General features: G+C 41.0%; 1 protein-coding gene across 3 annotated transcripts in view; it reads right to left on the reverse strand.

Annotated features, from left to right (window-relative positions):
* Positions 1-24,576, reverse strand: part of Corin (corin, serine peptidase) — a 195,745-nt gene that overhangs the window by 26,254 nt on the left and 144,915 nt on the right. For all 3 annotated transcript variants that reach the window (XM_029545006.1, XM_021210625.2, XM_021210624.2), the window contains exons 10-16: positions 23,643-23,744; positions 15,610-15,841; positions 12,637-12,782; positions 11,775-11,882; positions 5,902-6,015; positions 4,041-4,151; positions 2,838-2,967 (exon numbers count right to left, since the gene is read on the reverse strand). In XM_029545006.1, the coding sequence (XP_029400866.1) occupies positions 2,838-2,967; positions 4,041-4,151; positions 5,902-6,015; positions 11,775-11,882; positions 12,637-12,782; positions 15,610-15,841; positions 23,643-23,744 (943 nt within the window). The remainder of the gene's footprint in view (positions 1-2,837; positions 2,968-4,040; positions 4,152-5,901; positions 6,016-11,774; positions 11,883-12,636; positions 12,783-15,609; positions 15,842-23,642; positions 23,745-24,576) is intronic.

A 24,576-nucleotide genomic window follows, 5' to 3' on the forward strand; every position in this document is an offset into this window, starting at 1 on the left:
AGTTACTTCCAGATACTAAATATTAGTGCTTTATTCAGTCTGTGCTTACAGAATGAATCCTCCCAAGGAGTAAAGCTGAATCTATTTCTCTTACATACTTTAAATAGGAATTCCTTAAGCTCTGCTTTAAGTCTGTGTCATTGTCAAATAATGAAATGAAATCTATGTCCTTTGTGTCTCTCCCACTATACCATCAAGCCCAGTGATGGTGTCCCCCTATGCATCCTCTACACAATGTCTAGTTTAGATCAACACTCATAAGCACATACTCCACAAAAGGAAATAGAGTATGGAAGGTAAGCAGAAGCAACTAAGGGTTGGTTTCTAAGGTTCAACTTTTGAAGTAGGTTGTGTTTGGAACCTAAAGGCTGACCAGTACAAGGGCCACTCCATTCTGAAAACCAAGAAAGAAAGCCAGTCTCTCCCCCCACCCCACCTGGAGTGTAGACCAATCATGGACAGAAAGATTCTGCAATCAAGGACTTTGGGTCAAAGACTCAAAGGTTGTGTAGAGCTTGTTTGAGGCATCAGTAGCAGAAGTTTGAGTTTCTACAACAGAGCTGGTCTCTAGAGACCCAGGAAACAGAAGCCTTCCAAGCAGGGCATCCTCACACCAGGGGTGCGGCCTCACCTGACCATTAGCCTCATTCTTTCCCTATTCTCCTCTCTACATGTCTCTCAGCCTATGAGCCACAAAAATAAATTGACAAGTATACTTGAAGCCAATCTCAGATGACCTGATGTTATTACCCATTTATCCAAGAATTCAGTCAGTAATTATGGCGTATTGACTATATTTCCACTTCATATTCTCCTCGCCTTTCAGTGAAATAAAGCTATCAAAAATGAAAACATCTATATGTCTACTGGGGCTCTATATATCTTAAATACTAACATTTCACCCTCAGAGTCAATGAAATAGAGAAAATGGAATAAGTGAGCTTATGTTTTCAGAGCACCTCTGAAGACCTAGCTGCCCTTGAAGCTCACAGCAGGATGACTTCAAACTTGAAGCAATCCTCCTGCCTCTACTTCCTGAGTGTTGGGATTGCAGGTATTCACTGTCGTATCTGATTAAAGGAACTATTTATAAATCTCATGTGCAACAGAAAGCGGAAACAACCCAAATATCTGAGGAGATAATTAAATGTGCTATAACAGTTCAATGAAATATTATTTAGCTACAAACATTGTACACACTGTAACACAGATAAGTGAGAATATTATCTAGACAAAAAGATCACATGCTATATGCTTCCTTATTAAAACAACCAGAACAGAAGTGAAATATGGAGAGATGAAAAGTAAATGAATGATTTACTGTGTCTGGAGGGCAAGTGAGAGTGACTATGTATGGTCACGTAGTTTCCTTTTGTGGTGATAAAAATGTTTGGACCGAGACAGTTGCGCAAACACTGTGACTGTGTCCATTGCCACTGAAATAGTCAAATTTGTTACATGTATGTTAGCTCAGTAAAAACCTAATATGCTAAAAATACAAAAAGGATGAAGTAAGATGTTTAAGACAAGAGATCTTTTTCTTTGCAGTTTAACAGTTACAGTTCAGGTGGCTTGTCAAAATTTTTGTTCTCATAAATCTTTTCAGGTCGATTTACCCTCTGAACTCTCAGCAGAGCTAAGTCTCATCATAGAATTGAATTTTTGTATTAAGCAATACCCTATGCCTTGGTGAGAGAACCAAGATAAGCACTTTCAAGGGGTTTTCACTTATTGAATCAAAATCATATCCCATTTCATTTAGACACAATAAAGAAACTGCAAAAACGGACAATAATTTAATGGATCATGACAGCTATAATTTTTTCTAATCCTGGAAAAGATTAAAGTTCTTCTATTATAAATTAGTAGGAGTTTCTCAAATTTCCAAACATATGGGTCTTTACATGGAAGAAAGGGGCCCAAGATGTTAGCAGTGATATGATTCTTCAAACTGGGCAACAAAAATATGCAGCTAGCTGCCAAGTCAAATGGCTTGTTGTTGTAAACAATTGTCATTTGCTCAGTGGCCCCTGGGGAGTGCCATCAACTCTGGCTTTTAAGTCTAGAATTGCATGACTCCCTGATCTTTTGTTTTTCTCATTTCTATATTTATACCCAAATCTCACATATGTTGTTAGCATAATAAAACAAAATGCCATATAATAATATAACAGATATATATATATATATATATATATATATATATATATATATATATATATGAACACACATCATCCTGTATGTGTTCTGTGGTGGTACAGAACATTATTCTCTATTGCTGAATGACCTGAAGCAGAACACCTCACAAAACAGTGTGTGTATAGTTCATTCCATTCCAGGTATGTAAAAGACAGGTTGGATTTTCTCATTTCATTAAAAAGCAAAATGCTGAATTACTTCTTGGTGTGTATTTCCTGTGTCACTTAGGATAAATAGAAATACCAGCAGCTTTGACTTCTCTTTCTCATTTTTTTAAATGTATGTATATTGTTTAAAAGAAATTCCCAATAGCCCCAGGGAAGGAGTATGAAGAGTTTTTCATCCATCTTCCACAGAGGAGACCACCATTTATAAACAATGATCGTATTCCATTTCACAAGTGCTTCAAAATACAAGTAGTTCATTTATTTTTGAGACTTCACCCTAACAGGTTTGCAGCCCACACACTTTAGAGCAGGTGCCTAGAATTAGATAAATTCCTTACTCAGGATTTATTTCCAGAACTTTGGAGAGCTCTGATTTTTCCAGTTCTACATCATTCATAAGGAAGATATTACCACTAACATCCACCGAGCCCTCTGAGAAACCCATCAAGTGCTACACACTACTGACCTTACCCTAAACCCATCTGCCTGCAGACCAGCTGACTCAACGTCTCCTGCCAGCCGTCAGCACACACGCGGTGTTCTCTTGCAGATCTGTGAACAGTCAGGAATGAGGAGGAGTTCCCATTTTTAGAGAGGGTCACTGAAGGGGGAAAATGCGAGAAAGCCTAATTAAAAACACGTCTTCTCCAGAGTCCCTAAGTTTGTATGTCTTTGCTCTAATTGCATGCATCCATTTGTATTTATTTTAGTTGAGAACCATTTGGGGTTGACCTTCTCTGTGCAAATTACTGCTCCCTCAATGTGACAGGAGTCTGAAAAAAGTGAATTCAATATGTGCTGTGCTTTCAAAACACTGCAGACTCTAATGAAAGAGAGAGGCAGCTCTGGACTTTTCTTTCTGAGACAAAAGATGGCCAGGGGCAGAACCCCACTGCCTTGAATTTACACAGGGATTAGCCAAACTAATTGCAGGCAGCTATTTGAAACTCCATACTTCTTTTCCTTCAGCGTTTGGGGGTACGTGAAGGTGGTGGACATTTATGATTGGTGTAATGTATGTGCAACCCCCCAGCCTCTGTCTGCACTGGATCAGCCATGGGTCACTTGTGGAACACTGTGTACCTGGTCACAGTGCACAGGAAACTCATTATCTAGCCAGTGGAGACAGAAGACTAAGGTCGGAACTGAGGGAATTAGGGGAGCAAGGTGCACACAAGGAGGGAATTCATCAGATAATCAAGATGGCAGACTGCCACATTGATTGAAATGCCTTCCAGTCCTGCCCATGGCAGGAGCTAGACACTTAGAAACCTCATCAGGGTGAGGAGCAGGACATGTAGGTCAGATGGAGACACCACTTCTGTATCCTCTTCTTGAGGGTGTAAATGATCTAAGACTAAATGATTATTCACCACTATTGAACTTGGTGATAAATAAAACCTAAGTTCAAAAATGGCACACCTCCAAGCATTCGAATGCAGAGATATTACACACATAATATAGACATTTAAAATCGAGAAGTAACTTGGGGGGGGGGGAAGTTTTCTGTTACTTAGAAATAACTTGCATGAATCACCACTGTCAGCTTTTATAACAGTAAAACAAAATAGATGAACTTGGCTGCTAAAAGCCATGAAGTAATTTAGGATTCATTAGCTTAGACGGCTGACAGGCATGTGAATGCAGGGCAGGTGACAGAGGCCAGAAGCTTACCACAGCCCAATTCATCTGAACTGTCTGAGCAGTCGGCCCATCCGTCACACCAAAGGTCACGTGGCACACACTCATGGTTGGCACATTCCAGCTCATTGTCTTGGCAAAATGCTGGCAGGGAGACCAAGAGGAAGAAGATGCAAATGTTTGACAAAGCAGACTGAAGACACCGCAGGAAGAAAGTAATCTCTGTACATGTGGATAGATCGCTTCTTAGGGATCCTACTATTAAATTACTGTCTGAGTCACAGACAAATCTCTTTTTGATTTTTAAAATTATAGTAAATCTCCTTGATTGCCTACTTAGCATCCATTTCCCGTCTTCCGTCCATGAAAAGGAAGTCTGATGTTGTCCAGGTCTTCAGACCAACCATCCCACATCCCAGAGGAAGGCATTGATTAGTTTAACATTGGCATGGCATTTTTCTGACTATTCTTATCTGAGAGTCATTATCAGTCCAGGATTAGATGCAAGTCCATAACAGACCCTTGCTCTATGCTTTTATGATTTATGCATTGCAGAACAGCATGCACCTAAACTCCGATGATCACACCATGTGCCTTAGTCTGGAGCCAAGCCAGACTGGTGCAGGCAGGTTTCCTAATCCCTGCCTGGAGCCGTGCTTGCTTTGAGGGTTCGTAGAAAATGTCTTTTCTAATCCACACAGAAGCCCCTTGCTACAGGCTGTCACTCTGCCCAGTGTTGACCCATGGGGGAAATCCCTTAGTGATATTCCAGAGAAAGGAGCCGAATCTTCCCTTCTTCCTACTGAATATGATCTAGGCAGCTCATCCACCCTGAGGTCAGGCTAAAATGAAAGAGTCACAGACAAGATGATGTATTTTTCTATTTCACTGTAGCCTTGTGAATTCATCCTGCCATGACTTTTACTATAATAATATAAGACATATATAATACACATAATAAATGCCTTCATTTTTCGTTGAGCTTACTGTTAATTTTAAGTAAAATGCCTAAAGATATTTTTAAACTAGTACTAAAGATGATGGCTGTATATCATTTAGACATAAAAGATTTCAAAAGCACACAAAACTTAAAACCACCACCATAGATAAGTGTAAACTTTTCATGATCTTCTGGTGTTTTTCTTAGCATATGTACATTTATTTCTAAAACGCAGGACAACACTGCCCATACTACTGTGTCTCTCCTGTTATTCAAGTGCTGTCTTTGAGATAAGTGTCTTTTGAGGCCATTTCTTAGAGGCTTAGCCTCAAGCCTGCAATTTTGTCGGAAAGCTGAAGAACTGCTTTTTTAAAAAGGGAGATGTAAGGGACATCTTGCAGCCAGTGAAGGCATATCTTGAAGGACATGGTGGGACTGTAGCCTCTTCTTTTTCTTTCCCGATACACAGCCTTGAAGTTAATATGCTTCTCTGCTGTTTCCTCTCCTCTAAATCATGGACTGAAACATCCCAAATCTAAGCAAATAAACCCAACTTCTTACATCGATTCTCCTCGGGTCTACTATTAACCAATGGGAAACCAACTAACACATCAACTAGAGATACATAAGGAACCCAGGTCAAATAAATCTGTAGTGTGAGTTTAATGTTGACAATGTGTTTTATCTTATGGTTACATTTTATGTCTTCCATTTTGGATACTGGCATGAGGTCTTTTAATGTTTTCATGTTGTTAGAATATTATTTGTATGTATTTTAAAAACATTAGACTTCTTGGAATATATACCTTTGTAGACGTAAGTATGGTCAAAAGAACTAAACTAACTAAAATCTTTTCATGTGCATTTCCTAATTTCTAGCTTATATTTAAAGTGAAGCAATGTGTACTTAAAATACAAAACACTGTTTGTTCCCAAGTTCATAAAGGCGCTTACAGCAGTTTTTTTCATCCATACTGTCTGGACAGTCTGGAAACCCATCGCAGATTAATGTATGCTTCAGACATTGCTTATTAAATGGACATTCCCAAAGAGCTCTCTCTTTACAACCTGGAAACAGAAGAAAAAGCTATTAGACGCACAGTTGAAAATGATGGCAAAATTTAATTGAATAAGGTTAAAAAAATTTTTTTTAGCAAAAAGGCCTGGTTTCTTCTTGAAGACTTTGGACATCTGTGATGACTATGAATCACGTGATTCTGAAATTAGGAGCAAACCACAGTCTCCATTTTGCCCTGTGAACAGAACAGCATGCCTAACTGAAGATCCAAACCTACACACGGGAAATGGAAATACGTGGAAAAGCAGCTATGCATTAGCATCCTTCCTGAGTTGTTCCTTTTGCTTTCTGAGCCTGTGTGCCAACAGGCACGGCTCATCTATAAAGCGAGTCATGCTTTTAAGCACATATGCCAAAACCTGGAGATGTAAATCCGTGCAATCTTAAAATGTAATTTCAGTCTACAAACTGAGGGACCATCTGTGTTTCACTTAAGAGGTCCCCTCCCATGTTAAGTACTTACAAAACTCATTTGAGAGCCAGGTGCAAAATTCATTACTTTTTTTTCATTACATTACTTCAGAGATCTAAGGTTGGAAACCTCATCAGTTACTATGGAAAATGGAAATAGTCAGTATGGAAAATGGAAACGGTTTGGAAAAGATAAGGGTTGTGGGTTTACAACTTGAACTTCAATTTCCCTTCGAGGAGCAAGCACTTTAGGCTACATTTCCTACATATCATCTGGTTAAGTGTAATGCGTTTGAATGTCTTCTAAGATAGGCCAGGATTCTACTGTAACTAGATGCCCCAGGAGATCCAGGGTCCTGATCATCCTGTGAAGGTGGGAAAGAAAAGATTTCATAGCTCTGAACTTTTATGTGTTTTAGGTTTTGAGATGGTTTCATCTGTAGCCTAGGCAGTCCTGGCCCTCAAGACCTGCCTATCTGATTATAGTCAAGGGCTCCCTGGACTTTTCTGATGTCAGTAATTTCTCTTAGAACAGTGGTTAGCTCAGTCTAGACCCTCAATCCTTAGTTAATTCAAATGCAACTTCACTTCATCTAAGGAACAACAAACTCTGGTTCTCAGGAAAAAATAAACTTTAAGATATCTAAATTGCAGAGCGGTGACCAAATAAGGATTAAAAGTCATGTCTCATCAGACCTATCACAAAGAATGAAGAGAGCTCTCGTAGATGATTAACTCGGGATTCTTGGAATCCACTAGGAAAAAAAAAATCTCATTGTTAAAAATGGTTATTCAAAACAAGGATCGAAATTCTTTTCCAGAATAGAAATTTTACTGAGCTAAAATTAGGTTTAGAGTGTTTTATCACCCAAATAAAGGAGAGATAAATGATGAGAGACTCACACTGGCTATTCACCTGGAGTGGCCTTAGGTCCAGACAGCAATTTAATGAATGAGTTCATTGAATGGAATTCAGAGATTCCAGCTGGCAGAGGCTGCCAACCCTAACTGCAATGTTATGATGGTGATATCTTTCAAAAGGAACCCTGAAATCTGCCCAATAGCCTAAACTTCTGATTGCATCAGAAAGCCCTGCAAACACAGAAAGTGTAACCGATTGATGTTGTTGTTGTTGTTGGTGGTGGTGGTGGTAGAAAAACCATACAATAGTGGGGGACGAGAGAATGAAGCTTGATACAAAGAGACCTTAGAAACGAATAAAGATTTTGTATACTTGGAAGGGACTAATAAAAAAAAAAACCAATCAGAGGAACAAATCACTTGGCATAAGGCATTCTGCAGTGTGTACTCATACCAACAACACTACCAACAATAATGGCATTCGTTATCTACTGTATATTTGCACTCTCCAACCTTACATGAGTATTCTACAACATTTATGTTTCCTTTATGTATAGTTTTTGTTAGGAAAGTCTTTACAAACAAACATCTCTTGGAGATAAAGACGGTAAGAACAGATGAAATTAAGCGAGAGCAGGTCATGGCATTTGTCATGTGGAAGGCAGTACTATTTGTAAAAAAGCCACTTTGTCTATAAAGTGACATTTTTGATATAAGTAGGTGTTCAAACAAATATAGATGAGATAGGACACTTCACACAGCATTAGGTTATGAGACCAAATAGCAGTGGTTGTTAGAACAACAATCGTCCAGCACAGGAAAACCCAGCAAGGCATGCCAAAGGAGGGCAGTGCTAGGCGAGGGACCAAGTCCTGGCCTGCCCAGAGCTTTCCTAGCTCAAGCACCAAATGGCAAGCTAAAATTGGCAGGTCCTGGAAATGTAGAGTGTGGCCGCCAAACCTAAGTCTCCACACAGCATCCTACCATTCTGAGAAGCCCATCCACTATTTAATATAAGATGGTGGTACACAAACCAAGCAGCCAAGGGCCAAAGGGAGCGAGCACTCTTCTCCTTTAGTGGGAGTCTGTTCAGAGATCAGAAATCAAGCCCACAGATTCATCCCCAAAGCACCGTTAGGGGGATGCTCCATGTGCAGACACAATGACTCTCACTTCTGATGGCTACCGAGCAGAATGGTCCCATCCACAAGCAAAGGTTTTGCGTGGTAAATTGTCTCAGTGCTCTTAAAGAGTAAAACACATATAGAACCTTCCATAAAACTTCAAAGTATCGCAGTAGGAAACCTCTGAGGATCCCCAGAGGCTCGGACTCTGAGAAACAGTTCTGGATACATCTAGTTTTTGTTTTATCTGAGTTTTATAAAGGACCAAGTATAGTTGATAAAGGTGCAGTTTGTTAATGAGAAGGTAAATGAAAAGCTACTCAACAGCTTGTATTGCTGTCGATCTTTCTCTGCATGGGGTAATTTCATTATTTAATACTCAGGAGAGTGATTGGTTATTGGTTGTGATGCTACAGTTAGGTAATTAAGGGTTCTATTTTTACATTAGATGTAAAGAATTAGCTTAAACCATATTTTTATTTAATGGCCCCACCAAGAAGACCCACTGTCTGCATCAGACAGAGCATAGGTATCACTGTATTCGTATTATAGCTCGCTCAGACCGTGGTCATAAACCCCAGTGAAAGCAAACCTCACTCAGCCTTACACAGTCAATGTTAAAGTTTGGTAGCAAAAATCAAATACAGAATCCCGTGGCTGGTTTCCTCATCCTTCTCATGTTCGCTTCTCTGTTCAGGACTGGCTCTTTTCCACACAGTGCTATGCTGGACATAAACTTATTTTATCAAGCTGCTCGTTTAACTGTATATGGAAATGTTATATATTTTATCACCGACAAGCTATCAACGTATAAGATGAGGAAGTGCTGACTCTGCTAATCTCTCTCACGTCTCCAAGGCTTCCCGCTGGTGAGTCGGTTCTTCACTGATGCCTTCAGACTTGCACAGTCCTTCTACGCATGTGCTGAAAACATGCTGACTGTTAACAAACCTTAAAATGCTTGCTTACATAGCAATTACATCAGTGAAAATTTTACCACGAGAGCAGGAGCCCACTGTGAGCCAAACCCTCCTTGCTAAGTTCTCATATATCTATTTTAAAAGCTATGCCTAACGTAATGCGGTCTGGCAATCCCATTTCCAGATACAAATTTGCTAAAGAAATATATGATCAATTTAATTTCTGACAGGTCAAATGCCTCCCAACTGAAGTAAGTGTTGTTTTGAAGGGAACCCCCAGGTGTGTTGTTAAAACTTCTGTGTGAGCTGTAGAGTCATGACAGGCAACCCCAAGAACTGAGTGCCTTCAACACCGGAGGGATAGAATACATCAGAGCAATGAAAGAAGTGGAATGCGGCCTAGCCTCCTGTCTCCATTGCTACATAGGCATATGTACACATGACAACTGGGGACCAAAGCAGAACACAAACTGGATGACATACCCAATGTCCCTTGTGGCCTGTCAACCTCACTTCCTTATCTAATTTCCAGTAATGTGTCTTCCCAGCACACTGGACAGCCCATCTGAGTGCGTGCATACATGCCAAAGGGGAACTTGTTCATCATGGGTCACTTTAGAAAACTCAGTGCAAAATTTTCTCATGTACATTATTACTACTAAAGCAATCAGTTTAGCTCCAAATGAACTAATTTCTTATCAGTTCTTAATTTCTTACATCAGAGCTATCAGTGGTGGAAATGATGTTCTGAAAATGAAATAAAGGTTAGTTTATTGCACTGGCTGGTTTTGTGTGTTAACTTGACACAAGCTGGAGTTATCACAGAGAAAGGAGCCTCCCTTGAGGAAGTGCCTCCATGAGATCCAGCTGTAAGGCATTTTCTCAATTAGTGATCAAGTGGGGAGGGCCCAGTTCACTGTGGGTGGTGCCATCCCTGGGCTGGTAGTCTTAGGTTCTATAAGAGAGCAGGCTGAGCAAGCCAGGGGAAGCAAGCCAGTAAGTAACATCCCTCCATGGCCTCTGCATCAGCTCCTGCTTCCTGACCTGCTTGAGTTCCAGTCCTGACTTCCTTTGGTGATGAACAGCAATGTGGAAACATAAGCTGAATAAATCCAACTTGCTTCATGGTCATGATGTTTGTGCAGGAATAAAAACCCCTACTAAGACATTTATTTTATCTTTGTGGTATTTTCTCTTCTAAGAGAAAAGTTTTAATGAAAACTCATTATTTAACTATATTTTTGATATTTTAGGTCCATTTAAGTATTTTATAATAGTACTATGAATATATGCTTTACAATGTATTTTAGAATGAAGACCATTTATTCTGGGCGAGATGGAATTGTATTTGCTTTGTTGTGGTTTTCTTGACTCAGAGCCTCAAGTAGCAGTCCAGGTTAGTCTCAAACTCCGTGTGTAGTTGAAGGTGACCTTGACCTCTCACCCTCTTGCATCTACCTCCCAAGTGCTGGGGTTTCAGGTGTGCAGCCCTAAGCAGCATTGGCCATTATTTTTTTCAACCAAGCACTTGCCAAATGTTTAGTCACCTGCAAAAAATCTAGAGTTAGTCTCCTTGATAGAGTCCTAGAACCACTTTGACTACTTTAAGTTAATCCATTTTAAATCATACCTTAGACTGCCATACCTTAGAATATCAGCTTTCTTACATGAACAATCTAGTGCATTCCGGACACACCACTCAAATGACAGAGCGATTTTTACTTTTTTATTTATATTTATATATTTATTTTTACAAAAAGCTCACCAACAGGAACAGGCAAACTATAGTAAGTTCTCAAATTATTAAATAGTGCTCCACACAAAATTACACTGACCTCTGTAGCATCGTCCTGACAGCTGTAATCTTCTAGAAGGTTCGTGTGTCCTTATTTATAGTAGCTGGTAGCAGTTCAATTGATTGCTTATGACATTTTGTCTTGACCAGGAGGACAGTGTTTACTACAAAAATTCATTTTGAGGGGGAAGGCAATATTTCATACTTCAAAGGCCAACAGAATAAAATGATCTCAAAATGTATATTGCCTTACGTGCTCCCAGTGAATAAGGTGTCAGTCTTCTTTGGGGGTATGACAGGCCAAATAATCACCAGCAAGCTAGCTTTTAGATAGCCCTTCAATCATTCTGCTCTGTGCCAGGCATTGTTTGCTGAAAGGTATTGTCTGTTTCCTGCTCCCTGGCACACTCTCAGCGCACAAGAACCACAGTTTTCAGGAAAGTAAACTGAGAACGGCTGTGTTCAAATTGGCCCTGGTATCTCCCTGGTGTCTTCTGCTACCTTCAGAAGTAAATGCATTAGCTTTAGAGCAGACACCACTTCCTAGAATAAGCAAACAGTTTACATATCCCAACACAGTCCCTTATTCTTGGCGGTTACTACTGTTCATTAAAGACAATGCCGCTTCACACACATACCACAGTTCTCCTCGTCACTGTCGTCGTCACAGTCTGCCTGGCCGTCACATCTTCTGGAACCCAGAACGCATCGTCCCGAGCGGCACTTGAAGTGACTCGGAGAACATTCTGTCAAAAAAAGCAATTCGTCTCTCAGTGGACAGAATTGCAAAAGGGTCCACCTACCCCCGTGCTTCCATTTGGGGTGTCGCACATGGGAAAGTACTAAAGAAAGAACAGGGCTCCTCACAGCTGAAACACCTGAAGATCACATGACTTTCTTCTCTCTGCAAATCTCCATCCTTCTTGGTACCATCACTTCAGATCAGCACCTAGCACCTGCGCCTTACAATAACTAATTACGTGTCTAATTAGATGCCAAACAGCAGCCTGAGCCTGAAATCCCTCATGCAATCCATGATCCTATTTTCCCAGAGGTTCTAGCCTTTCGTTTGATGGACCGGTCCCCAAGTCTTCTTTCCTATCAATAACCCTTCTGTTAATAACCCATGGTGTTCTCACTTGGAAAAACCAAGGGTTGGTGTTTGTCCTTAGCTTCCCAGACTCTCAGACAAGCAGCATCCACGACCAACCAGTGAAGCATGCATAAAGAGGGAAATACCTGGATGACTAAGCTCACCTCTGAGTGCATTTTTATTGCTTAAAATTAGTTTACATGTAATAGTAATGACAGCAGCGAACCAATAAGTGCCAGCACCTTCTAGAGCAATCAAGTCGTTTTTTAACTGGACTCACCTACACAGCCTAATTGACAACTAAATAGAAAACCAACAACAGCTCTAACTAACTCAGAGACTGCAAAAAAGTGGCTGAGGCATATATCCATGTCAGATGCCCTACTGGGATAAACTGGAACATTAACCTTCCACATCTTCATTGGGCAGGAGGCAAGTTTGATTGTCTGAACTTCCCTCTGGAAATTGACTGCAGTCTGTGTCTTCAGGCCACTGCAGGCCTACGATTCCCAGGACAGACTCACAGCGTTCTTTGGAGTGTTCACACAGGAGTCTACGAGCAGAAAGAGAATGTGTCAGAAATCATGTAGCTCCATAGGAAATGTATGCTCAGAATGCATTTGGGTTTAAGTTCTATGTGGGACTGTATTCGTAAGGAACTGTGTAGAAGCCTATAGGCATGTACATATACATAACTGTCCCTTAGGAAACCCAAACTTGCAATATCTTGACAAAGAGCACCCAGCTGCCTTCACTACGATAGACTACGGCAGACAAAAAATTAAATATTCTCCAAGCTCAGATCCCCTTTGGCTTTCTGCTTCTCCGTCTTTTAGGTAGACATTCTCTAGCCTCTGGTTCTAAGCAGAGACATGTCCAGCATTCCCCATAGTCTGTTACCATGAACCATGGATGAGAGACTTCAGCCGAGTGTCCTCTGATGAATAACGGAGGGGAGGTGGTCACATGTTATGCTAGCTGATCTGGGGCTCTGCCTCTGTTTCCCCACTCTTCCGCTGCCATCAATTCTGCTTATTTGTTTGTTCTAAAGATAAAACTCAGTCTCTAGTATTTAGGTTTGGAGTTTTCAGCAAGGATGAATGTGGGGCATTCTCTTCCTCAGCTTGAAAACAATGGCAAGTTCAATATTATTCAGGCACTATCTGCTGCATTAGAGTTTTGTTGTGGATATGCAACAGATATAGGGCTCAGTCGTAGCTTTCATCTTAAGGTAACCATTTGCTCCATTACTTTGGAATCTTACTATAAAATGGAAATAATACTAACAGCACCACCAAAAGTTTAAGGAAGTTCTTGTCAAGATCTGTGTGGCCCTCCATGGTAGGCACTTGCTATGATGGTGCAAAGGGGATTTTGAACATGAGACATGATAATCCTTGAGTTTTTCCCACATTGGGAGGCTCAGTAAGACTGGCTACCTTCAGATGTGTAACTTAAAAATTAAATGTTAAGGTTGATAAACTTAGTAGAAACAGCTATGCATTAATCCATAAGTTTTGGAGCATATTAATACGTTACACTAAAATAGCTTTATGCCTAAATATCAGAATGTTCCTGTTGCTGGCACTGAAATTGAATGACATATTATTATAGCTAAGAGACAGAATTAATGTCACCAAAAGAAGTTTATCAACATGTTCGCTCAATAGCATCTCAGAACTATTTGTAATCTAGTCCTTTTAGGTTATAACACTTAAAACTATGAGATGTAATGAGATATACATTTATAACTACATTAAATTGATGCATTAAGGGAATTTTATGTAGATGTAAAAAGAAAATCAAACACAGTGGGGGAAGTCCTATTTAAAGTAGCAATTCACTACCATCATCGACCTGGCTTTGCAAAACTAGAATAAGATTCACAAATAATTTCAATATGAAACCATTAGATACTCCAACAATACCTCAAAGGGCATGTAGTAAAACTTGGGAGTAGAGGCAGGTGGATTTCTGAGTTCGAGGCCAGCCTTGTCTACAAAGTGAGTTCCAGGACAGCCAGGGCTATACAGAGAAACCCTGTCTCGGAAAAACAAAAAAAAACAAAAAAAAACAAAAACAAAAAAACAAAAACTTTCAGAATTACTTTAGCCCAAGAAAACACTAAAGTTTACTCTCTTCATCTTGTATGACTTATTCAGCTGCCCACGTCATTCTGAAACCTTATTGTTTCCTGCCCTGACTCCAGAGACATCCCTACTTCATCATCCACTTGATATATAGCCTTAAATTTATTGTTTTCCCATCTGTCCCATATATATTAGTATTATTACTTCTTAAAGCTCTGTGTGACTTCTGATCCCAACATATGGTTTCTATAGTTACCACTCACATTCAGGAAAGCACATCTGCATAGCCTTGGTTTCGAGACAGCACTGCAGATGGTAGGGACAGTGACTTCTGGGACAGTCATCTCAGATATGCACATTCTCTGCCTGTAGCCTCTTACATGTGGCTCAGAAGGTGACACTGCTGCCACATTTGAGCCATGTGCTATCTTCATTGCTATGTCAGTTACGGTAGAGCGTGCAGCCAATTCAGGGGCCCTGGAATTTATTTAAGTCCACAAGCCTTTCTTGAACTCTCGCTACAACAAAACTCAACAACAAAATAGTTATTTCACCAGTCAAAGGACTTGAGGTCCAAGGAGACTGAGTGATTTGACTCAGAGCACAAAGCTAGAGAAAACCTGAAGCTGGCAATTGACTTCCCAGCTTTGGCTCTGGCCGCCAGGATATTGCTCAGATCCAAGGTTCAAGCTCTATTCTTGGGATGTCTTCCTTTGCTTTGGACAGGCAGAAAAATGCCATGATGTGTATGGCTGTCCCACTGTGGACAGCTATCTTGCCTCCCTGTGTTATATTAGCCTATAAGCAGAGTACAGCATCTTTAACACACTGGCGAAGAGCACATTTAATTAATGTCAAAAACCAAACACATCAGTGTTTGCAGACAACATGGCAGACACAGCCCTGCCTCAGTGCCTCCGCCTGCTCTCTTTTGCTTTGCCTTGCTTTGGTGTGGGGTGCTAGTGGTCTCACACATTCTAAAGTATGCACTACCAAACTGAATAGCATCCTATCTCTAACTTATATTCCAAAGGATACATTGCAACCCACCAACATGGAACACAGATAAAAAGCACATGGCCTGTGATGGAAGGAAAGTCATGCCTTCCACATCTGGTGCTTGAATGATGAATCCTTTCTCAAGCAGTCATTTTATTCCCACTTCCTTACTTTTGGAACTTATTAACCTTCAGACTCCTTAGCAGTCTTTATCTGTGTAAGTTCAGCCTTGTGCTCTTTTGACTCTTCCTGAGGTAGCAGGAGGATGCCTGGTGCGGAGCCCACTCTTACCTGCACGGCGGGATACGTTGGCCTGTATTCACATCACACTTTGGAACCAAGATGGTGCAAGCGAAAAACATGAGGTATTTGTAACAGTTGGTTTGTACAAGGGCAGGGAAGAGAGATGACTCCCAGCTGATGGACGCTTCCTTTTGAGTTCTGTGGCCAAGGTAATTTGGATAATGTGTATGGTTGTAGGGCAAATTCATGCAGAGTTCCAAAGTGATGGGCTCACATTGACCTAACAACAACAACAACAACAACAACAAAAAAAAAACCACTTACAAATCTGAATATTAGAAACAGCCTCTTTAAGCTTCCCACTCTCAAAGTCTATTCGATTTAAATCATAGCTTCTAAAACTCTGGATCCTGGTTACACAATCATGCATGTGGCCTGGAAAATAATTGGCAAGACTCAAAGGCGTCTGTGCATACAACAGCGAAAACTTAATTCAAAACCAAGTGTGTAGTGAATCAGAGATGTCTCTGACACTTGCAAGTGTTGCATTGTGGGACTTCACTGCAGCCTTGAACACATGACATATGCATTCTGCGGTACACAGCCCATCATATCCCGTGTGGTAGCAACAAACCCTGCATGAAACACAGAACGCCTCGGCTCTGGTCCCAGGCTACCGTGTATTATGGGTTACCATGTTTGTACTGTATATACCAAGTTTTCAGCGGGTATAGAAACAAACTGGTTTAATTGCAGGAAATAAAGACAATATTTTCCACCTTTATTTAGCATGTGCCAAATTAGTATATGTCCAAATTGTACTGTATTAGAATGATTATTTTTTTCAAAGATTTATTTATTTTTATTTTATATGAGTACACTGTAGCTATCTTCAGACACACCAGAAGAAGGTGTCGGATTACATTACAGGTGGTTGTGAGCCACCATGTGGTTGCTGGGAATTGAAAACTTAGTACCTCTAGAAGAGCAGTCAGTGCTCTTAACCGCTGAGCCATCAGTTTGAATGGCTGACTTGAGTTTGAATGAAAAATGGTTCTATAAACTTTGTCTTGAGATCAAGACAGCATTTCCCACAGTTTCTGAAAGCCCTAAACATATTTCTCCCAGTTTGCACTATGTAATTTTGTAAGTGAAGGCAGCATTCTCCATGTAGAGAATTATAAAATTAAATTTGGATCATCTTTGAAAAAAAATTAATGATGCCCTGTTTCTTACAGCACCCATTGTTGTTGTTGTCGTTTTGGTGTTTGTTTGATGTTTTTCTACTGTTTATTTTTGTTTCTGCTCTAGCTGAGGTTGCCCTGGAACCCATATAGCTCAGGTTAGCCAGAAAGCCAAGGCAATCTTTGTGCCTTAGCCTTCTAAGTTCTGGAATTATAAGTGTGAGGTGCAACACCCAGTTCATATCAAATATTCAATGAATATTCAATTTTTATGTAAAATAAACCCATTAATCTCATTAGTACATGAATTTGTTTTTGTCTCTAATAGATGGCAAAATTATTCATATACCAAAGATTTTTTTTTAAAACAAATGTCTTTATGAGCTGTTATTGGCAAATGTTCAGTTTGTATTCCTCTTTTCTATACCTGTATACTTGAAGCTGGAATTAAAGGAAAAGGGGCTTGCGAGGGGCAAATTTTAAGAAGCCTGGAGACTGGGTAGCAAAAACTAGACTGCAAATTAATGTCTGTGGACATCAAAACCAGGGACCTCACTCCAGAAAAGCCATGACAAACCTGTGTTCATTTCCGTGTGTGGCACGGCCAGCACATGCATTTTAGAAAGCCCTTCCTCATTTTTAAAAAGTTGACTCAACTTTATCTGAAAGTGACTTTTTTTTTTTAATCATGCTTTTGTTCAGTTCCCTTTTTTCTTCTGATTTATTCATTGCTTTTAAAATAGCATAGGCCTCATTATCTTCAACAGACATTTAAAAAAAATCAATGAGGTTAATTAAATGGGCAATTAGACAATTTCTGAGCCTATGCTCTCTTACTGACCAATGGATTTAAAGATAAGGCTAAAATATGTTAGCCTAAGAAGAGGCTGTGATCTGCTGGATGCTTCTTGCTAATGAGGATAAAATGCAAACATGTTACCTTGTTGTCTAGGGCTATTTTACTCTTCAACAACAGCCTAACATTGCCGCCTGTGACTAAGGTATCATTGCTGTGGTCCATTTTGTTACCCACGAAACATCAATATTTCCAGAATGATCTGTCCTCACGCAGCCTGTTTGCTCTTCCCTCTTCTTTCCCTGATAGTATTCATTCAAATGGGCCATGCCTCCAGGTGCCATGTGCTTCAAGAACTGAGTGCACAACATAGGCTGTCTCCATCTTCCTCAGTAAGGCATTTGTTCATTACACCCCGCTGGGGTCCTCCTTGACTTATTCCTGCCTGCTCCACATCAGTCAGAGATGTTAAAGAAATGACCTTTAGCTCTTCACCTCAGAGAACAGAAGAAGAAAAAGAGGGGCAATGTGTTGGGAACTACTCTAAGCAGTGAAGAAGAAACCGTGTTTCTGCCATTTTTGAACTCCAAGGTCCTGGAAGGAAAGAAGACACACACGCGCACTGACTGCAGATTATGTAAACAGGCTAGGGTAAAGTTTGCATGGATGACGTTTCACTCACCCCCAAATTCATAGGGAGGAGCTTTAACCCTCAATGGTACCGCATTTGCAGGCGGGGTTTTGGAAGGTAATTAGATACAGTGTAAAAGTCAGGAGAAAGCTCACCGTAGAATTAGCATTCTTAAAGCGAGTAGTCCTGCTTTTATCATCATATAAAGGCACAGCAAGCTATGCAGCTCTTGGCAAACTATGCATTGAGCAAGCCCTCCCTTGACATCAAATCCCAGGACCTTGATTACAGACTCCCAGCCTCTTGAACTGTGAGGCACACATGCTTGCCTTGTAGCCTATGGTCCTCTGCCATTGTAGTCTGGATTAACTAACACAGTGACATTAATCAAAATGCTGGGAGCTCAAAGGTACAGAGTAAAATAACCCAGAGTAATCCAAGCCTCCAAGAACAGGTGAGTTTGGACAGGCTTGAGAGGCGGCGGTACAGAGTCTCTGTCCCCTTAGTGATCCCAGTTAATACACTATGGTCCCCAAGGTAATAGAGTCAATCAGACATGTGTTATAAAATTGACTTAGGCACACTGAAGATTCCATGCCTTATTATGAGCAATTATTCAAATAATTCTTGCTTGTCTGAAAAGTGGTATGATACAAATAAATAAGTAATAGGGACTGGGATGAAATAAGCCTTGGGACACATTAATCTGCAGATGATGAAAGCTTCATATATATAGAATATTCATAAGGAACTGACCAGATTAAAATGTTATCGACAAGATATGCTCTGAATTTCTGTTTCTTAGGGGAGCTAGGACACCAGGGAACTGGCATCATACAAGGTGGAAAGACAAGAAGGCAGAGAAGGTAAGAGCTTGGTCCTTATTGTCTCTGTATTTATGAAGAAAGAGTGTGAAGGACCCTTTGTAGTCTCTCAGAGTCATAAGCTTAACCCCTCCCACACTGTGTAATGGTATTGGGGGATAGGGCCTTCATGAGGTGACTAGGTCATGAGAGCAGTCTTTGGGAATTAGGTCATTGTCCCCACACACAGGACCTCAGAGAAATCTCCCTCTCTCATCCTAGCATATCAGATACAAAAAGAAGTTGGCTTTGTGTGGTTGAGAAGGGTCCATAGTTGGGCTATGCTGGCACCGTTGACCTCAAGCTTCTAGACTCCAGGGCTGTGACATATAAATGTCTACTGTTTAAGTCACTTAATTAATATTAACTTATTATATCTGTTCAGAGTAATACCATGGGAACTTTCAAGTTTTGTGTTCAGATTCTTAAGAGATTTTCTTTTATAGGAATAATTCAAAACTCCATAAGCAGTTATCTCCCATACTTTTTTCTCTCTGCCTCTCTCAGAGTCTTTAGAAGACTTTAAAGTCCCTCCTATGACTTTCCCTACTCACATTCATGCACACAGACATTTCCAGAGAGCTGTGTTTGCCTTAGCCAATTAAGAATCAGACGTTATTATGAGCAATTATTCAAATAATTCTTGTTTGTCTGAAAAGTGGTATGATACAAATAAAGAGTCGGACTGTTCCCACTATTCTCCCTGTCACTTTTGTTACACGCTTCTTTGCTTGTCACAAGCACCTTCAATACCAGAGATGTGGAGAAAACGAGGCATTTTTCTTCTTCTCTTGATATACTTATAATTTTACAAAATGGAGTTATTCACACAGATGTCTCAGGCAATCCTTCTTTTTCTTACACATCTTTTCTTTCCCTTTCTTCCTTTACCACACTACCATGGTTTAACTTTTTATCAATGTGTTTCTATTGGGTGGTGAACAGATAACCATATAGATAATTTCTCTCTGTTCTGGCATATGGAGAACTTCTGACTTGTCAAAGTGTAACTTTCAGTGTTTCGCTGCCAAGGGTGATGAGATTACGTGATGAGCATACATTATCCTGAAGATCTTTATTGAGTGAGGTAAGGATTGGATCTTATGGTTTTTTTCTCTTAAAAGACATTGCTGAACTAGTTAGACTCTTAGATAAGCTTTTATAGCTTAAGCATGAACATGGAGCTGAGTATGAAATAGTCACTAGAGGGCAATCATGTCACAAATTCGAGGATGCTTAGCGTAGACCGACTGGTCCAGCTTGCAAACATTCTGTACAGGTGGTCACTGGGTCCTGTAGACCAAGTTGAATAAATGACTGCTTTTAAAAGCCTGGTGTTCTGTCAATGGCATCTCATTTTCAAAGTCTGCAACAAGAGTGAAGGTGAGATTGTGAACTATACATGTTACAGAGCTTCGAAGTCACTGGGAACCGGGTTCTAAGTGATAACCATTTACAGGAAAAGGTGGCATTTTCAACATTTAGTCACTCCGACCAGACACTCTGCTGAAAGCTCTGAACCCCTGCCTATCACTATTATTTAGAACAATCTGTGAGCTTTCCTTCTTCCTGAACTTCAGCAGCAGAACCAGGAGGGTAGCTTAGGCTGCCTAAGCTCTGCGTGCTCGCCAGGACTATAGACAGCTGCTGTGTTTCTCAGCAGTCCCATGATATCTGACTCTTCCTCACTGTGATATCAACAGCTGTAGATGCTCCATGCCTTGAGTCATCAATCATCACCCAGTACTAATATGTCAACTAATCACCTACTCCTTACTCGGCAGGTGGGGATACTTAGAGAAAGACATCATTGTCCTATCTGCTGTTTTCTACCAGGAGCTGAAATCTTTAACCATTTTGATGTTTGGCTTGTTGATCATGGCCCCCATGCTATTTATTTCTTCCAACTGAAGCTGGTAAAGATCAGACAGGAAGTTGTAGGTGAGAAGGAAGTTATAACTAGGGCAAAGTTATTCACCCCTTCCTCTTCCTTGCTGTTCAATAGGAGCCTTAGAAAGCGGAGTAAGAGACCAGGTGAGGTGCTATGTTGAAGTAAAGGCAAATACAACACCAGGAACACAGGAAAAAACCAAGGGGGCACGACAGCCACACCAGGCTTCGTAGGGTCTTGATGAATGTGAGTAGAAAGAGGAACTATGGGAACGACTCTTTCCAGCTGCTCCCCCCAGTTGCCTGTGTGCTGTCTCCTATGAGAGAAAGGTGATGGATTGGTTTCCCTGTGCCATAAGAACATCATCTCTACCTCTACACCCTCATGCAAGGCTATGTCTGCAATTTGCTCCCAGCAAGGCAGGGAGATGTCATGGTGCCAGGGAGGCACTGGACAGAATAGTGCAGGCCACTCAAAGCTCTTTCTGTGATGCTGTAAGGGTTTCAGTACATTGTCTCATTCACAAAGATGTACATGTGAGGTTTTGGCTTGTAATGGTAGTTGCTCATTTCTTCCATTTGTAGTAATGGAAAGTAAATCATGGGCTTTTGCTAGATTAGTGGTTTTCCAACCAGTGGGCCACAACCCCTTTGGGGATTGAATGATCCATTCACAGGGGTCCCCTGAGACCATCAGAAAACTCAGATATTTATATTACAACCCATAACTGCAACAAAATTGTGGTTATAGCAATAAAAATAATTTTATGGTTGGGTCACCACAACAAGAGGAACTGTATCAGAGTCACAGCATTAGGAAGGTTGAGAACCACTGCTCTAGTGAAAATAGAAAATATAAAGAAATATGAAAACTGTCTACATCCAGTGTTAAAGGAGACACACACTCGTGTAGCCAAGTCACAGCGGGCCACTAGTGCTGCCACCATCAACCAGGGCTTCACACGGGAGTCACTGAGGACATAGAAGATATCCTGAGACCTGAGTTCTAATGCATCTTCAGAGAGCACTGAAAATGGTGTAATTTTTTAATGAGATGGTAAGAACTGGTGTCTCCAGAGGCTAGAATCCAAGGAGTGGATGGCTCTACCCAGTGAATATCAACTTTTTTCACTCACAGCATCTAGGGCATCAAACCCGACACACTACTGTTCACGTGTGCTAAGCAATCAGCTTTACTAACACAGTCCCTGTCTATGTGCCTATTTGTTTATTGTCCCTCCATATTCTGGTTAATTTTGCACTGAAGAAGAGAAAGAAATGTGGTTGGCACATGCCTTTAACCCTAGGACTCAGGAGGCAAAGCCCAGCAGATCTCTGAGTTCAAGGCCAGCCAGGTCTACATAGAGAGCTCCAACCTAGTCGGAGATACATAGTGAAACCCGGTTACAGGAAAAAATAAAATAAAAAGAGGAAGAAACGAGCAACTTTTCCTTGAATAGCTTCCTATCTATTCTTCCCTGTTCTCTCTTTGCGAACTCCAGTTGAAAGAAACAAACATCACAGTGAGGAGTGAAGGTCAAGAAGCTAGCACCATTGATGCTAATGATGTTAAGCACTGTAAAAAAATCCCATTCCCGTGTATAGGGACAGACTGACAAAGGGATATGCTACCTATCCATGTATGTAGAGAATCAGGCACACATATGCCCAGAGGCTCCTTGAGAGATGGCTAGAAGTCAGGTACAGAAGCTGCTTTCAATAATGGAAGGACCAACACCTAAGCCAGTTTAAAGCACCCAGAAGATATGATCCCCGTGTTTGCTGTATGCAAAGGAACATTGATATCCTGGAATATAATTCACCTCAAATGTTACAAGGTCACTGGAAGTCCATGGCTCCCCTAGTCTATTAGACTCAAAGCTTCTGAAGGTCTTGATGGAGAGGGTGTGTAATATGAAGTAACGCTTAATCCAAAACTGAGGATGGAGCAAACAATTAATTACTCCAAGTGAGAGAAGTGATATAATAACTGAATCTGGGAGGAACAAATCATTTCTAAAAAAAAAAAATCAGTCTTTGGAAATTTTCTAGTTCAGTTAAAATTTCCCACGGGAGTTTATTTGCTATTCTTCACTCGTGGCCGTTCTGTTTCCCCTCGGCTAATCTACTGGAAACTAATTTAGAGACAGCCACCTGCTTTCACCATTTCAGCCACCACACTGTCAATGAGACAAATTAATGCAATGATTCCCAGACCATAATAGTCCACCAACATGTTTGGAACAGTGAGGATGCATCTATCAGAAGCATAAAATGACCAAATTTTATGTGACGGTTGGGATGAATCTCCTAGCTGCTTCTTGGACAAAGTCTCCAGTTTGGAAGCTGTGCTTTTAATAAAAAAGAAGAAGAAGAAGGAGGAGGAGGAGGAGGAGGAGGAGGAGGAAGATAACATCTGCCTGCCGATGGGTCCGCGAAAATAATTTATAGGAGCTGATGTTGAGGAGGAAGTGGTGGTAACGACAGTAAGCAATGTGGGTGGATGACCCATCCGCAGCCACACATTTGTTTCTTATTTTGTTAATGAAGACCATTTTGGTTCTTTTTCTGCTACCACATGCAACCTTTGGACAAAAGCAAAAGCAAGTCTCTGTGCTCTTTTGGAGCGATTCCAACTTCAGGAGTTTATGGTATTGTGGGAGGAAGAGGCTGGGCGCCCTGTCACAGAAATTGCCCGTGTCAGCTGCTGTACTTACTACAGTTACTGCTGTCTGAGTCACACAGAGAGCTACCAGCACAGGATTCGACGCAGGAACTGCCAAGGCATGCCGGATCTCCTTCTGGACACGGCGTCTGACCTGTGGAAGGGGGAAAACCCAGTAGCTTTCAGCACCTGCCAATCTCCAGCCCTCCGTCTGAAGGACTAAGAACGATGTCTGCCGGGGCTGAAGGATGACACAACTTTAATTTCCTTCCCATCTCAATCCCGATATTGAACACATATGGAAGAGGCCTGCTCTGGGTTCATCCTCTCACCAACTAAGGGTAGGAAAGTATCCAAAAGAACTCCGTACAGAACAGAGCCACGGCAAACCACACTGAAGGAAAGAAACAGATGGCTGCGTCTAGTGCGGAAAACCATACTCAGTTGTTACATAGGTGCCCTAACCCTAACAAAAGGAAGTGCAAGTGGTGTGAGGCCAAGAGGCCACACAAAGATGCTGGCATTCTGGTTTGTAAATGACATCTTACTTATCTGCCCTGCCTCCCAACTCTCCAGTTTAAGGAAAACACTTTCCCTGATAACCAACAGGGCATCGAGGCGGAAGCTCTACTTCAAGGTTCCTTTATCATAGTGTCTGTCAGTCTTTCACTGCTGCTACCCAGACTTCCAGCATCCCTAGAAAGTGTCACTGATCTCTGAAGACCTAACATGGGCCTTTCCCTTCCCAAATGAGTAGTGGCAGCAGAAGCCTTAGCCCCGATTGCTTTTCCCTAAGGTATGTGGAAAGGAAACCGTGTTTGCTGTTGATTTCCTGGTTATGTGTAGATTAAGTGGATAAAGTAATAAATTGCTACCCATTTTCTTTCCATCTCTCCCCCCATATTATGGTCGATTACTTTCAAACATGTCATATGGGATCCAGAATATCTTGCAAGGCACCGCTGATATATAGCCACATATGTACA

The sequence above is a fragment of the Mus pahari genome, chromosome 13 (genome assembly GCF_900095145.1).
Source record: "Mus pahari chromosome 13, PAHARI_EIJ_v1.1, whole genome shotgun sequence".
NCBI lineage: Eukaryota > Metazoa > Chordata > Mammalia > Rodentia > Muridae > Mus > Mus pahari.